General features: G+C 42.6%; 1 protein-coding gene across 1 annotated transcript in view; it reads right to left on the reverse strand.

Moving 5' to 3' along the window:
- Positions 1-17,440, reverse strand: part of LPHN3 (latrophilin 3) — a 277,537-nt gene that overhangs the window by 179,293 nt on the left and 80,804 nt on the right. The window contains exon 4 of the mRNA XM_009884017.1: positions 742-756. Within this exon, the coding sequence (XP_009882319.1) occupies positions 742-756 (15 nt within the window). The remainder of the gene's footprint in view (positions 1-741; positions 757-17,440) is intronic.

A 17,440-nucleotide genomic window follows, 5' to 3' on the forward strand; every position in this document is an offset into this window, starting at 1 on the left:
ATGGCTGGACAGGGAGATAAAAGGGGGGATGCTGAGGAGCATGCTTGGTCCTCGTCATCCCCAGTAGCATCGTCCTGACCTGGAGGCACTGCACACACTTCGGGGGGAGAATATTTGTTGCTTATTTGTAACGCTGATCTCTGTGAGCATGGGTAGTACGGTAATCATGACAATGGGGTGGGCAGCCGGGAGGTGTGAAGAAGTATCCCATCACACACATCTGGTAGTGAGGGACTGGCAAAAGGGATTCCATGTTCGCACTCCCTGCTTGGAGCGTAACCAATTATTTTTGGAAATGCAGAAATTGTTAATATCCTCTGGAGAGCAAGACAGGAGGAATATCAGATTTAGTAACTTGTGTAAAAGTACATTGCTCTATTGGAGTCTAAGTAACCACCCAGAGTTGCTGATAAAGGGGTGCCGTTTCCAAGAGGCTTTTATGGTATAATTAGATGTACTTATGCACATACATATGTATGCACACTTTCCAAATTCTTTGAGGCAGGAGAAGGTATCTAAATCTTTGAAAAAAAAATTTAATGAAAAAAAATGGCACTAGTGAAAACTTTTCAGCAAAAATGAGTTAGCTGGTGAAGTTGAGCAGCAGAGATACTAAATAAATTTTAACAAAAAAGTAGTGAGAATTAATGACAAAGTATTTCAACTAAAACGTTAAACTGTTAAATAACTTAGCCTATACATAAGTAATAAATATATATAATTTGAAAGGTATTTAATTACCTTTTTGTTCCACTTCTATTGTAGAGAGAGAGGTAAAGAGAGAAAGGAGAAAAGAGAATAGATTAATGGTACTGTATTGGCCAGGTAGTTTTCTTTACCTCTTTCATATGAAAAGGAAGCTTTATTAATTTACTTCATTATGTGAACATTTTATATGTATATATATAAAACCTTTCCTCTGATATAATATGCAGACAGGCTGAAAAAATACAGATAAATTTTAACTTTACAAAAATCTTCAAGAAGAAAAAAAAAGCCCAACACTGGGGACATACCAAGCTCCCTGAACTATTTGAGATACCTCGTCAGCAGCAGCCTTGGACTAGTTTCATAGAGCAAAATGAAACACCCATAAACTGAAATATGACTGATACAGATTTATGTATAGAATAAAAACTCCAGGGAGAAACTTTACAGAATATACGTCTTCATATATTTCGCCAAAATCCTGTAAAACAGAGATCCCTGCTTTAAGCAGAAGAATATTCCCTTTTAACATGAATACAAAACTTAGGAGAGTCCAATGAAGCTCATCAGTGGATGTTCGCAGAGTCCTGTCCTATGTCTTGGAGAAACAAGCTTTAGTAGGACTTGGAAAAAAACATTTAATATATTATGATACTTATATGATTTATAAGATCCCAAAGACTTACAGTGTTAACAAGTTAAAAATATCTAAGCACTATTTAAAAGGCCCAACCCTAGAACTTGGTGGATATTTTTACTGAATTATTCACCATGCATAATAACACTGCTGAAGAGGCTGCGTCCCTTCAGACAAAGCCCCTTGCAGTCAGAATCAATAAATGCAGTGCACTTAATTGCTAAACACTCAGTACCAGCTTCTATAGCTAACAACCTCCTGAAAGAGGCTTTGGGGGCCCTCATCCAAAAGACCCCTGCGGTCATGGCACAGACCCCTTCTTCTTCCAGCACGGTGGGACCCAAAACAGCTTCTGCACCCCCCAGCCTTGGGGTTTGCTGGTTCTGCAGGGCCTCTTCCCTGAAGGTGTAGAAGACAGGCCCCATAAAATATCACTGAGGGAGAAGTGAGAACTTGCCAGCAAAACAGTATGGTTTTGACAGCTGAGAGATCTCTGTTCAGAGAAGCGAGACAGGCATGCAAAGGTATGCACGTGCGCTTTGTTTTTGCTTGCCCAGAGTTCTCTCTGGCCCCTTTCAGACCGAGACATTTGCCAAATGACTGTCCTCTGGTACTGGGACTGCAAACCCCTTTTCATTCAAAAGTCTCATTCATTTGGATGGGAAACTGCAGGCTTAATGGAAGAATGATTTCAGGGTAAGACTGCAAATGCATTGGCTAGACATGTGGATCTGCACTTTGCAGTGCGGGGAGGTGTACATCCGGAGCCAACTGCAGCTCCCAAAATGAGTGTTTCCAAACTTAAACAGCCTTTTTTACCTGGGCTTTGATTCAGGCTCCTTTCTACTTCACAACAGGTTAAGGTTAAAGGCAAGTGTTTTCACCATGTGGCTGTCAGGGCTCTAGGGAGCAGAGATGATGCATTTCAGTGCAAGCACCTGATTTTGCAAGGGCAAGAGCCAACAAGATTAAAAGGCACCAAACCCAGCAACTGGAGAAACCTGCACAGCAATGCTCTCCCTGTCCCAGGATGTGACTGGCCACAGTTAAGTAAGGTATTCAGGAAAACATTAAATGTACCTGGCAAAATCAAGAAAACAACATGACAGCTCCCCGCATGTATGGCTTCACACTGATTCTTCTGGCTGATGGTATACTGTAACTCTGGCAGCATAGAAGGTAATAATTTACGTTTCCAAACAAGCAAAAGCTTTTGTAAGGCACTTGAACAACAGTGTAAACATTGTAAAGCAGGAAGAGACAAGCTTCTGCAAAAGATACGATATTCGTGACCAGCTGAGTTGAGTGACCTGAAGCATTGATTACCCTTATCCCGAATAGCTCATATGTGTTATTAGCGGTCAGTGCCATATCCAGCTCTCTTATAATTCCAGACATTGTATGTGTTTTGGTGACTTCCTGCATGGTGCTTTCTATTGTATGCATCCCAAATACGTATTTTCCTCCTGCTAATTTAAGACTTAATGCTTCTGAATTTCAGTAGTTACTTAGCTTTTATTGGGACATCATATTATTCAAACAGGTTGCATGGGAAGCTTGGAGGATTTAGATTATTGAGCAGTATTAAAAGGAAGGGTCTAATTAGGGTCTGATTATCTCTTCAGTTATGCAACATATCATGGCACTGCAAAACTGTCTTCATAAAGCATTGGAAGATTCTTTTAAACTTTGCCCAGTTACAGACAACTTTACATCTCTGCAATGCCTGTGCCAGTCCACAAAATTTAAATACTGCTTATAGCACAGGGACACCTTACCTTCCTACAGGGATCATAGAATCACAGAATCATTTATTTTGGAAAAGATCTTTAAGATCATCAAGACCAGCCATTAATCATAGTTGTCCCTCAGCACCACATCTACACATCATTTAAATACCTCCAGGGATGGCGACTCAACCAGTTTCCTGGCCAGCTTGTTCCAATGCTTGACAACCCTTTCAGTGAAGAAATTTTTCCTCATATCCAATCTAAACGTCCCCTGGTGCAACTTGAGGCCATTTCTTCTTGTTCTATCACTTGTTACTTGGGAGAAGAGATTGATGCCCCACCTCGCTACAACCTCCTTTCAGATAGTTGTAAAGAGCAATAAGGTCTCCCTTCAGCTTCCTTTTCTCCAGGCTAAACAACCCCAGTTCCCTCAGCTGCTTCTCATAAGACTCCTGCTCTAGACCCCTCACCAGCTTTGTTGCCGTTCTTTGGATATGCTCCAATCTACAGGAGAAGCACACATACACAGCTATTTCTCTTACAGTGAGATCTTCCGCTCCTGCTATTGCTGCATTGGAACAGAACAAGGGTATTTCACCTTGATTTCCCACACCAGTTGCAGACCAGTGCCATTGGCTTCAACAGTGCCAGAGGCCCAAAGGAAAATCAAGAATCATGTGCCAGATCTGAGGGGCAAACAAGACTTCCACACACCCTGATTTTCTGCTGTTTCTGCGGACAGCAAGAAAACTGATGCATACGTGCGATTATCGGCCACTACAGACTGCCCCTGCTGTGCCTGGAGCAGTGCGATTAGGCAGATTCCTGCCACCCATTCATAGAAATCGCACAAACAAATTAATTAAATAGTCAGTACTGCTGGGTTGAGGCTCTGAAAATACACTCTTAATTTCTGGCACAATTAACACTTGAACATTAACTGCTCATTTTCTTACCACCACGTTGAGTTGCACTCAACTATCTAAGTCACACACATGCAGTGGCAGAGTCCTGTAGAGACCTCTCACTCTGGCACTGCTTCAAACCCCCAACAGGAACACAAAAATCCTGGAAAAAAATTATCTGAGTAAGGGGAATGTTAAAAGTCAATTGCAAAAGTAAATAAAAAGTTGTGCCCTGTACTTTGCCAACTTTTTTTTTTTTTTTCAGGACAGATGTTTGATAGCAGAATAAGTGATGTCTATTCCCTGTTCCCGTCCTTCACAGGTCAAACTGATTTAATATACAGAGACTCAGTGTTAAACATAGAGTTAATGACAAAATAGAAAGAGTAAGAAAACAGTTTTTTGAGGCTGGCCTTAGTACCACAAGATGCAGCATCTCAGCTATGCTGAGGGTACTTCATGCCAGACGTGGCTAACTGCTGCATCTTGCCTCCACCAACCAGCTTGACCACATGCATGGGGAGGTGTAGCTGAAAAGCGGTCATGGCTGTACGCAAACAACTAGGGAGAAACATTTCCAGAAGGCACAGCACTGGCCTTGTGCCCTACCCCAATAGATGACCCATGGTGGAAGATGGTGACCATCACATAGCTGACTCACCACTTGGCCCTGAGCCCTGTTGCACTGGACTTGAGCATTGTGCTAATGATAAAACGAAGTCTGGAAGGTGCCTTGTGCCATGGCTCCTTATGTGAGGATGGTCTGGGATCTGTAGCCTTTTCTTTCTCTGATCCCTAGATTCCAAGCTCCTTGGTCAGCCTTGTGCCAACAGCAAAGCACTCACAACTGTCTCAGCCTTTGACTTGAGGACTTCCCTACAGCACCCATAGAGTGATCTCCCAATTTACATGTTTCTCCCCAACACACACACACTGTCTGTGGGTTTTAGGTTGAACAGGAACATGCTTGGGAAGCTGCAAACCTAGCAAGGCACCCCGAAGTGTGGCCATGTAGAGCCTGCTCAGAGATGAAGGTGCTCTTCTTTTTTGAAGACATGGCTGGGTGCTGGAGTCTCAATGTTCCTCTACTAAAAGAAGATTAAAGTAAACACAAGATGCGTTCAAAATCCAGGGTACCAAAGCACATGTCAATAACAGACTTCCTTTTAGCTATCATGATAGAAGGCAGCAGTCTAGGCAACTAGGCAGCATACAGTTGAGGGCAGCATCAGCTTCACAGCACGTCCAGGGCAGCGGATCATTGATGACAGGACCCTGTAGTCAGTGCTAGAGAAACTCTGTCCTCTGGGGTGTAGGAAAATCTGCTGTTGAGTAGGATGTATTCCCAGTCACGCTAAAAGTAATAAGGCACATGAGGTCCTGACTGAGCACTTTCTCTTCCCAACATCTAAAATTTGAGAAAGTGGTTGAGGTCCCCAAGGGAAACGCAGCAGTTGACAGATCAGAGGCAACATGAGAGTGGGGCATAGATACTGCAGGAGGGTCATCAACTTCTCGCTTGTCCCTCTGGTTCCCCATCCCAGCATCCAGCCAGCAAGGCTGAAGAAGACCACTTCAGTATGCATTTTAAACCCATGGTGCTCTACGGTCAGGAAGCGCAGGTGGTACATAGACAGATACCGATGGGGAAGGACAGTTGAGGGAAGCTGAACTCTGTAGCAGCAGACCTAAAATAAATATAACTAAACCCAGGGAATGAAAATATGAAAATACTCTTATTAATTTGTACTTAAAACACACTCAAACCCCCACGTACAGTTTGACAGATGAACATTAGAGAGCTACCTCAGCATTTATATGACACAAGCTGTTTTGGCAACCTAAAGTTCAAAAAGCTGCAGAAGTACCCATCTCTGCTTCATTGTCTTCTCCTGATACATAATTAAAATGACAAGAGACCACATAGCCAAGCTCAATGCTCACTCCGTGCAGCACAGAGGCAAACCAAAGCACATGCCACCATTTCTCTCACCCACCCACTCCTTCTAGGAAAGCCAGGGGTCCCACTGTCACACAGGTGAGTGGTCACTGGACCTTGAACACCTAAATAATGGAAACACAGTCACCATCCACTGCAGCAAGCTGTAGCCAGCAGAAAGGTCAGACAACATTTTGCCTCTAGGTAAAGGAAAAACAACAGCAATACTGTGATCTTTGGTCTCAGTACCCTCATCGCAACTGTCCTCACTACAGAAGACACGGTGACCAGCCTCCGTCCCCATCCTCCACATCAAGCTGCCCCCAAGCCAGAATTTAGCTCCAGTCCCACTAGCCCCAGTGAAGCACTCATTTTACAAGCCTTTAATGTGGAAAGTTTTAACATGCAACAGGGGAAGCCCTCTTGGGTCTTGTCTCAGGAGCAAGCACACAGAATGGAAGAATTAGGTTTTCTTAGACTACTTTGCAAATACATACTGTTGCTATCTTCCTATTTTTCTCGCTTAATCTCACTTTACTAGAATTTTTAATACTTTTTTTCTCTTCCACAAGACAGGTTTTCTAGAAATCGTTTCCCTTCCTTTTCAGAGCAAGAACAATGTCGGCTTCCTTTGGTTAGGTACAATAAAAAAATACATAACAGACTGCACTTTGTGCCCTGCTACTGCTTTATCTGGGGGATCTTCACTTGTGTCAATGGCATGCATTTACATGCATTTAAATGGGGAACAGACCCCATTAACATTACCTGGCTTTGCAGTCCAAGAGCAACCTGACACTTGAATGTAAAGCACTCAGACTTTCATCCTCCAGCCAGACAAATGAGTAAATTACTCTTATCAATTATATTGCCATGGATTAACTTGCTTGCCACTGCCAATTTCTGTTATGAAAGAACCACACGCAACGTTGAGCCTCTCCATAGCAGTTCTGCACCAGGCCAAAACTATTCTGCAAGCTAAGTTTTAAAGTTTGTTTAGATTTAAATGATTATAATGGTGGAACCCACTTAGCTGCAACATTATTTACTATTCCAAGAAACTTTAAGGTTTTAGTAAACAGAATACTTCCTTACTCTTGACTGTGTGTACCTCTGTGTGCACACTGTACTCCCTTCCATAAGGCTGAGAAAAAAAAAATCATGATTTATTGCACAGAAGAAATGCTTGCCTTTTACAGCAAATGAAGTGCTAATCCTTTATTTAATAAAAGGGAAGAAAAATCTTTCTTGCTCCGTTTCCAAATAACATTTTTCAAATAATACCCAGGCATCAGCGAACGAAGGTGCTCTACAAGTACCTTGCGTTACAATGGCTTCATGTAACACATTCCCAAAATTATCGTCTCCTAATTAATTTTGCTGTGAAGTATAGAGATTTGAAACGTCAATAATCCATAAATGCTTGCATGAACCACAACCTAAATTAGATCCTTAAATATGGTATCTATAGATTTGCAGAAATCAAAGCTGTCGTTTTTCGTAAGTGGATTTTTTTTTCCCTTAGATTTCCATTCGTCTGATAAATTTGTGAAACCTTTCAAACCATTAATTTGGGCTTCCTTAAAATGTCAGTGCTTTCAGTCTGCTTTTTAATACATAATAACTAAATTTAATAGATGTTCACTAAAATAATACTAAGGATTATTAATATTAAAACACCCGTCAGTGTAACTTACAGTCATCAGGACCCAGGAAACCACTAATATACATTAACTCTTGTCCATTAGAGGTTTCAGTGAGATGAAAAACGGTTACAGTTTCCTACAAAATTACCTTGTGTATTATAGATCAAAATTCAGGCTATTTTGGGAGGAAGCCATCTTTTTGTTAGACATACATGTAATGAATGACAAGCATCAGAGGCCCGAACCCTCACACGGACTCTCCCCCAAAACCAAGAAATAACAAATGCTTTTCCATAGAACTGTCCTCTCGAGGCCAATTTTCTACGAGCTTAAAAATTATGACCCCATTTCCTAATTTTAGGTACCAAAGCGCACAAAAACTATGCCTTTAAATATTTTTGTTAAGGGGGGGAAAAAATATCAGTCCTGCAGAGAGCCAATGAAAGTTTGGGATTCTGAGTTTTGGGGTTAAACAGTAAAATCCCTGCCACATGCCCAGCCCTGCAAGAGCTGACGCTGTTGTGCAGAGCAGAGATCAGCAAGATGGTTCTCAACAGTTTTGCAAACATTCGGATTTCCCAAAATTCTGTGAATAATTTCTATTCTCCTTTGCCTCTCTCCTCTTGTTATTATTCCAGGTGGCAGTCACAGTGACTGGCTTCTCTGAAGAAGCAGACACTTCATCAGCTTCAGTAGATACTGAATGTGATTGTGCTGCACTTCCAAATGTATTATTCCAAGAGGTAAATATTTTTTGCTCAAGTAAAGATAATTCACATGAAGTATAATGACCCCTGAAATATACTGCACTGGAAAAAAAAAGAAGCAGCAAGTATTGTTATATTCAAAATTCTTCTTCAGAAGAAATATCTGATTTTTTAATGTTTATAAATCTCTTCTGTAGATGAGATTTTATGTTTAGAGCACCATTCCAGAGATAAAGCAATCTGAAAAAAACAATTTATCCCTGAATTTGGGAAACAGAAAGGTTGTTTATGCTAGTCAAAGTGTTCGTCAGAGCACTGGCCACTGCTCACCACCATCTTAAGCAGAAAAATGAGGCAGGCAGACTTCTGCTGTGACCGTACGGGCAGCAGCATGTCCCCCTGTTGTCCAGTTTATACAAAAACCAGCAATAACTTCTTAACTCACTGACACTCTCTCAACTTGTTGTGCACCAGAATTTTGCTTTTAAATTCATCAATTAAAAAGCAGCAGCAACATGAGCTAGCACGAGAGGGAAAAAAAGGACTGTACAAGTACTGTGTGAAATTCAATTATGGCTACAAGTCATTCAGCCAAACTTTCCTTGGCAGTTGGCCTCTTACTGTTTCCAGCAAAACAACAGATGAGTGAGCTGCCATTAAATTACAGCAGAATCAGCCACCTGGACATCATTCTCCGATAATAAAAAAAAAAATAAATAAAATAAATGGAGAGAAAGAAAGAAAGAAAAAAAAAAAAAGAAAGTGCAGCTCCAGAAAGGGAGATAAGCACTGCAGGGATGACCCTCTGCAGCACTTTTTCTGTAGCTGGCTCTTGCTGCTGATGAATGGCCACCAGCACACACCAGTCTTCCACAACACAGCTCTGCGGCTAGGAAAAGCGAGATGTGGAGATCCGGTCCTTCCAATGGAGGCATGAATTAAACCTCATCCAGGCTGTGAGCTCCTTTATAAAAGGGGAGAGAGGCATTACTGTGCATTACTTTCAGCTCCAGGTCTAAAAAGAAAACAGAAAGATAGCCGAGCATTTTCAAAGAACATTTATTCAATGGTGCCCCTCTGGAAAAGGGCTGGGCACAGAATGAGTACCAAGATGCTGCTCCCCTTCGCCAAGAAAGGCTTCTGTGCATGTAGAGGTGAACCAAGAGGTGCTGGTAGCATGGTTTGATCCTCCAGGGCTGTTGAGTGCTGCTTTCCAGGACAGGAACCTATGTTACACTTAATTCCCAGTGCTGCCAGTTCAGCCCAGGAGCACTCAGAGACAGGGCATGGAGAGCCAAACAGACAGAATGGTTAAAAACAGCTACTTGGGAAATAACCTTGCCTGGTAAAATTTAACTGCAGAAAGCTCTTGTAAGAAAGTTTGAGTCTAGGCGTTACTCCCCTTGGTCATTCAGCCCACGTGCAACCAGGTCAGGTAAACGGCCTTGGATAACCACCCCACTTCTTCCTCCTCCTGGGATGTCAGACGCACAGAAAGATCACTTGGCAACTAGGCAAATGTAGCTAATTAGGAATAATTATTATTTGCATTGCTCTTTCTATCTTCCTTGCCAGATGAATTGTAAACCCTCTTTGCCTGACTTTAAAAGGAACAAAAGCCTGAAGTTCATTAAAGATTTGTCCTCATCCAGGCATGAGATAAATTTAGGATGTCAAGAGCCTGACAGAGCCATCAAGGCAAACATTAGGTGTCTTGCCTTAAGGAATAAGCAGGAAGGGAAAAATGTCTTAGGTGGGGGAATGCTGAATTAAAGCTCTGTGTCTTTTTGGTCCAATTTCTCTCCAAAGAGGAATAAACTCTTTGTCATCCTGCCAGCTATGAGACTAGCTAAAAATAATGGATTCCACAGGCCCAAATGAGGCTAATCATGATTGCCAAGGCATGTCTGTGCTGTAAGAAGTAAGTGAAATCTGATGCTCTCCAGAGAAAACATTTTTTGAAAAGCTCTTTGCTCTGCAATAAGCCTTGGCAGTTATCTCATGTCTTGGAGTATCTACCATATTTCTTGTTTGATTGCAAGGCATATTGCTGACACTGGCTGCTATGGCTGAGTTTCCTTTAATAATGCTTTGTTAGGTAAAACACCACTTCTTTTTAGCTATTGGGAAAACTGTAAGGAAGGATTTTGCATCAATTGCCTCTCTCAATAGTACTTATTCTTAACTGTCTCCAACTGGATGCTGTAGTAAAATGCCCACCAAAATCAGAAAAGGATTTCCACAAAGCCAAACAACAAACCAACAAATTTGTTTTCTCCTCTCTGAATTGGAGGAACACCTACAAAGTAGCTGGAGAGGTGGGATTTTACCTCAACCACTTTGGAGAGCAAGCAAAGAGCAAGGGAAGGAACTTGTCCTTTGGAACAAGATTTTACAATCTGCCGTAAATTTTAACAACATCTGCTATTTAAAAAAAATAAGAAGAAGAAAAAAAAAGAATCAAGGCGTGACTTCTGGCATTTTTAGGTTTAAGTAATTAAAACAAGTGTGCTATATGTGTGTGTGCGCACATACGCGCACTTACATGCAGAGGAGTGATATCCAACATTATAAGATTTAAATAATTAACCCAAGCATGTGTCACACACATATACGCTTACATGTGTAATGCAAAGGTACTGGCATAGCTTACACTTTGAGGCACATTTCCAAAATACTCTAAAGAAATGATTCTGCAGTAGTCTGAGACTCACATCCCATCTACAGCCCTCTAAAGCAATTATTGCAGAAAACAGCTTAGGAGTCTTCATTTCATCTTCTCTTTTGCTCTGGCTCTCAGTACTTACAACGATCAAACAAAATCACAACAGTCAACAAAATCTCAGCTGAGAGGCAGATGTTTCAGAGGAGATCATGCCCTGCTGAATCGTGAAAGGCTCCCATGCCTTTTCCCCAGTTCATGCTCCAGATGTGCTGAGGAGATGGGAGAGATTGTTTGCACGCCTACGCAGTGCAAGACAGATAGGTATAGCTGCCTCCTTGAGAGGTACAGACCAGAAGGTAACATTAAATGTGCTGGTTCTGCTGAATGTTAGGGTGTCCTCAAACCCCAGCTGAGCAAATCTCTCTCTGCTGTGCAGAAGCATCTTCCTCACCTCTGTTTCACTTGTCTCCCTGCCATACCAAGCACCCATTAATCACTATCTACCAAACAGTGCAGAAAACCCTCATATATTTGCAGAGCTGACTAAGGAGCAGAAATGAACGTGGGAGTCCCTGCAGTGCTCTTGGCAAGGCTGCGGCAAGCCAGCCTGCCACCAGCTGAGGCTGCCGCAGGAGCAGGCCCTTGACAGGTTGGTGCTGGGGTGTATTTACTTAACCAAGCACGCAGGTAAAAGCATTAAGTGAGAGTAGCTTGCAACAAATGTGTGCTCTGAGCCCAAGTGTGAACAGAGAGCACTTTATGGATTTGGGGATTTGGGTCCCCACTAGTTGAATCTGGGACTAAGAAGGGTGACATTCTATTTTACACTTATTTTTTAATGAATAAGTACTGATATAAAGCAGCGACCTAGGTGGAACTGTCAATTTAAAGGAATACATCTGAGACCCTTAACTTGCACTGGTATATTCAGTGAAGTAAAAATATTATTCTGCTTGGCAGAACCACAAATTACAGCAATAAAATATATGCGGTGAATAGGTAGAAATTTGGTACTATTTGCAATGACCTGAATATTAGGCACTGCTAAGACCTATCATTTTCACCATTAATGAAAAAAAGACTATTTTATTTCTAATTTAAAGCATAAGAATTTATGAAGGTTCAGAGAAGTCTTTTGTGCGCTTTTGCAACAGCTTAACTTCTAATATATTATATATGCAAAAATTAGTATCCTTGAGCTCTTGCACAATATTTACTGGTTCACATTATTGGAGCGGTCAGTGTGTGGTGCCCTCTCTCTATTTCATAGCCAATGCAGCATTTTCCCCATAATAATTCTTAGTAGAGTAAAAAAAAAAAAGTGACAATGAAACACACTCATTTTGCTATGAGGTAATTCAATAGATCCGTCTACTTTGCTAGGGCTTAGTTTGTATGTAAAACAACACTTATTTATCTTGCTGAATTCAAAATGGAAAAAGAATTAAGGGCGAGGTTCAGTTTTCAGTCCAGCTTTTAGTAATCTGAAAATAGGAAATAGGGCTAAGAGTCACCCTGAGAGGCCTAGAGGACAGAGCCAGCTGCCAAGGCTATGCCTGCTTCACATAAACGCTCTCTTCTCTTAAAATCTCTTTTGAACAATTTAGATGAGGCAAAACTGCAATAATTGAATGATCATGTTGCCAGAGGTTCGCAGAGGGACATCGATGGGGCCACGCTGATATGGTGTCACAGAGGACTTGGCCCTTTCCTTTTATTATGTGCCATTCTCTTCTGCATTCAGGAAGCCCATCTAACAGATCTGATGGGATTGTGCCATGGCCTGAGCCCATGAACAGCAGAAGCATAGCTTACAGCATCTCCTGGGAGAGGCTTTTGAAGATTCAGCTTTCCAACAAATTACCAAATAACCTTGGGGGTGGGAGGGAAGCACTTTTGAGAAGAGTTAGACCATAACTAAGCACAATTAGGTAACCTAAGGCTGGTGAGAAGAGGCCTCACCAGGCCAGAATTTGAAGCGAAACAGTTTCAGAAACATCACTATTAAGACTGGTATGGAAACACAACCTAGAGACCACCCAACAACATACATCTCAAGTAAGAGCCACCACAGCTCACCTCATTGCTAACCCAGCTTGCTTTTTCCATGTTCACCTCTCAGAGAGAGGCAGCAGTTTCTGATGACCAGCAAAACACCGACATGATAACAACACATGTTCCAGAGACAAAACACATGGCAGAGACAAAACATTATAAAATTCAGATCATACTTAGGCACAACTCAACAACAGTTTAATTAGCTGTTTGGCCTCAACAGGCTTCTGAAAGCCTTCTGAAAGCCTAGGATGTTGTGCATCTCCATCACAAGTTGAAGGCAAGACCAGTGCCCTGAGTGAGGGGTTATTAGTAGCCCAACCTACTGCTAGAAGGAGCTCATATGGCATGGTATTTCACAAATGCATACTTTATAAAAATTTAAACAACCTTCAGCACATTGCTATGTTATCATTGAGTTAATGCACAAAACAGAAGAAACAAGAAGAAAGTCCCCATGACAGCTTTACCTGAGTTGACTGAGGTGGAAGACCTGATCTTTATCTCTAAAGATGTTAGTCTAAATTAGCAGAAGACCAACCCATGTTTAATAAAGGGCTCTCATTTAAAGAAAGCAGGTACTTGAGCAGTTTCAGAAAGAAGATGGCTCATACCTTGGTTCAACACCAATGTTCTTAATAGTAGCAGATTTTGTGTGTGACCTGAGACACGGAGAAAGAATGAAAGTGTACATACTGATTTGGCTGAGAGACTGCCTTCCTCTGAAAGCTAAAGGAGGGGATGCTGGGGGCTCTTGGCAGCTGGTGCTGCCTGTTCTGGTGTCACACTTAAATGGGGGAAGGAAAAAAGGTAGATGGATCGCATGGCTCCAGCGCTGCAGGCTCAGAGGCAGCTGGAAGACACAACTGACGTGGGGTGGGGAAGGAGGAGGAAGCAGCAGCAGAGCCATACTGCCCTTTGGTGTGCCCCAAGGTTTTGATGACCCCGGGCCAAGCTCCCAGCCCGTCATTGGGCTGCAGCACCCAAGTTGGTCTTGCTCACAGACTGGGACCTTTCTCGTGATTTGTGTTTTCAAGCAGCAGAACACGTGCCCTTGGAACACACCACTGGAAAGGAATACAAAATGGGCACAGAAATGCCATTTCACATGGCATTTCAGGGCCCATCAGAATGAATAAAAGCCATCTCCATCCCTGCAAAAATCCCCAAATTGCTCCTGCATGAAGGCACATCCAGAATAGCCCATGCTTCCTTGTTCTCTCCTTAAGTGACCACACATCCATCTCCCAGCCAGCGTTTCTGCCACTTTCACTCCCACAGCTGTGCAGCAAAGACAGAATTCCTCATGACAGCTGTGAAATCTATAGGTAAAGACAGATCTGATCAATTTACAGCAGCCTCTGCTGCTGAGTCGAGCTGCAAAACTATTCATAACCCCAGCAGATACCTCTGGTTTTAAGCCATGAGGAACCTTCTGGGCAAGGCTATGATGTTGCTCTTCTTGTGGCCAGCAGCTGAGAAGTGCAAGCTGGAAGCAGCTGGCTTTGCTGGCCTCTAGATGTTTTTGTGGACCTCTTTGACTGTTTGCAAAATACGCCTTCAACTGATGGCTTCTGAATCCTCCGTTCAATGCAAAGAGTAGGTATTACATAGTGACTCCCTCCAAACTGCACCTGAGCAAGTAGTATCTCCGAAGCCAACACAAATGCCAACACCCCGAAACCCTGGCAGAGCAACGATCAGTAACCTGGCACAGCTGGCCAGGTATTTAGTTCGCTATCCATCAGTTTACAGCAATTCTTTGTTCACAAACTCCCTAGGAATATTATTACTCTGGTTTTCAGGATGGCAAAAGGGAAAAAAAAAGCAGGGATTTTAGTTTGCTCCGAGTCATGCAATGAAGTCAGAGGAAAACTGGACCAGGTGCTTGTGGCACAATCTGTAGTAAATTAAGTGAAATGAAATGGCGTTTGACATATGGACAGCTGTGCATGAACACAAGGACAGGATAAATATGTTCAATGAAAAACTGAGATGACAAGTCTAGTACATCACAGCACTTCAGAGATCTGGATGTCCCACAATAAACCTCCATTTGCTAAACATGTCTCATTCCTTCCTGAAGCATGAGTGGAGTCAGGAGAAAGCATCCACAGTACAAACAGTAAGCACATTAAAATATCCTATTATCTCTGTATGTTTTTGGAGGGTAGTGGGGCTGTAAGAGAAGTATGTGCAAGTTTAAAAAAAACAAAAACCAGCAACAAAACACCTAAATAGGTATTTTGAAATTATCTGTAATTTCCATCCAAAGCCACACAGTACTTTGGATTGGAACTGCAATTTTAAGTTCTTCTCAGAAAACTTACTTCACTTATTTTCACTGCTTACAATCCGGGTCATCTCATCTAGTGACTCCATCACAACCAAATACAGAGAGAGAATTTTGGCCAAAAAGAACAAAGCTTCTTTTCCTAAACAAAGGGATGAAACAATCACCCCACAACTCACATTCACAGGAAAAAAAAACAAACAACAACAAACTAATTTTAAAACTATATACATATTATCAACTTGTCATGCTGATTCTCTTAAGCCTTCAGAAATAAAACCCCTGGTTTTTTGTACTTGCTCAAAGTTAGGAAAATAATATGAAAACTAGATGAAGCATAAAAAATCCCTAAAACATTGGGCTTTGCTGTGAAGAAGGCTGGCTTTTTCATGGATGTACCTCCATTAATTGTTTTGTTCCTCTTAATCCTATTTTAAACACAAGCCTCACAGATGTTGCAAAACTGCTTCTCTGAACGCTCCTGTAACACCTGCTGGGATTCAAAACTTAGTCAAAATTGTGGATCAACAAGCCAACGACAGCATTTCCCCTGTGGGTGTGACTGCCACAACAGCAAAGATACCAGGCAAGGAAATGTCCTGTTATTTTTGATGGCACTTATCATGTAGCAATATCCCAGGGCCAGAGCAGAACTAGGCAGTGGTCCACCGATAATGTGAGAAAAGACTGTTCTCCCAATAGCTTGCAAGCTAAACAAACAAAATAGTCTGGGTTAATTAAAGACTGATTAAGATTTCCATTTGGGAACAGTGGCAGGAAAATATTACCTGCTCCGCCCAAGGTCACCCAAGGAAGTCATGGCAGAGCTGGGAAATGGTGCCTAGTCTGGATTCCAGTGCTTTAACCATAGCCAAAAATCAAATTTGAAAATCTGCAGGTGTGAGGAGTGAACATGGATGCTTTCCTCGAGGGATGATGACTGCAAATGCAGCTGTCGGCATCCTCCCAGTGTGCTGTGTGCAGCCTGGCAAGGACACCAACTTTTTAAAGATGGTTGGGGGATCACAGCATGGTAGCCTCTCTTTAAAGAGACACCAAGCAGGTATAAGAGATGATTTTTCTGTTCCTCTAGTCCCACAGGTTCAATATTGTGAACTCCCGTGGATCACATTTGCTCAGGAGAGAGGATGCAGTGGTTGGATTTGGACATTGATGTCTTTTCAATGAACTCAGAGCAATTTTCTCTCAGTCTTGCTACCTGCCTGGATGCCTGTTAGCTGCTGTCAGCAGAGACTGACTGAGAGTGGGGAATGTCTGGTCATGGAGAGGTCTGCTCTAAGGAACTGGAAAGGTTTGTTACCTTACAGCATCATTTTCAGGTGTTGGCCTGCCAACTGGCCAAGCACTTCCTAGTGACAGACTCCCCATAGATCCAACTCTACGGTTAGATTCATCAAGCAGCAGGAGGGAGAAAAGTCTGTAAGAAACACTCCTCTGGCTTCCTCAGCTCATGAAAAGCCCGTTTCTCTTCCTGTGAGAGCTGGGCCATTACAGCCATTACAAGGTTAAACTCCCAGAACAGGCTCCACTTTGGAAAGCCACCAGGAGATTAAAGCTGGTGCACAACACAGCTGCTCCTCTTTTACACAAGTCAGCTCCCAAGAGGAAAGGCCATGGTCTGTGCTCTGGACAAAGTGCCAATCGCCTGCTGGATGCACTTCAACCCACCACAATGCTGGCAAAGGTTTAGGGGCAGCTCCCCCCAGCACCCTGTTGTCAGAGCAGCTGTCTTAGCATGAACCTGATGGTGATGCCCATCCCAGTAGTGGGGATGGCTGAGGAGGTGACAGCCAGCATCTTCAGCAGCCAAAGCTGCTGGGATGCCACCAGCATGGTCATCACTGGTGACCCATTGTGAATGAAGTCTGAGGCGGCACTGAACACAAGGAAACAATATGGGGTTAGAGCCACAACCCCTTTGGCAAATGGACCAAGGGCGCCATCATCCTTCCCATCTCAAACAACTGAGCATCAGGGCATATGTGTTCTCACTGATGCCCCTTCTCACCCATTCCTGATGTCTGCACAGCCGGCGGCTCTTAGGTTGCAAGAAGTCAAACTGGAAGTGGCTTTGCACGTACACATGTGCCATAGAGCTACACTAGACTGATGGATGCCAATTTGGTCATAGGGA

This window comes from Charadrius vociferus, unplaced genomic scaffold, assembly GCF_000708025.1.
Source record: "Charadrius vociferus isolate BGI_N301 unplaced genomic scaffold, ASM70802v2 scaffold4, whole genome shotgun sequence".
NCBI classification, from domain to species: domain Eukaryota; kingdom Metazoa; phylum Chordata; class Aves; order Charadriiformes; family Charadriidae; genus Charadrius; species Charadrius vociferus.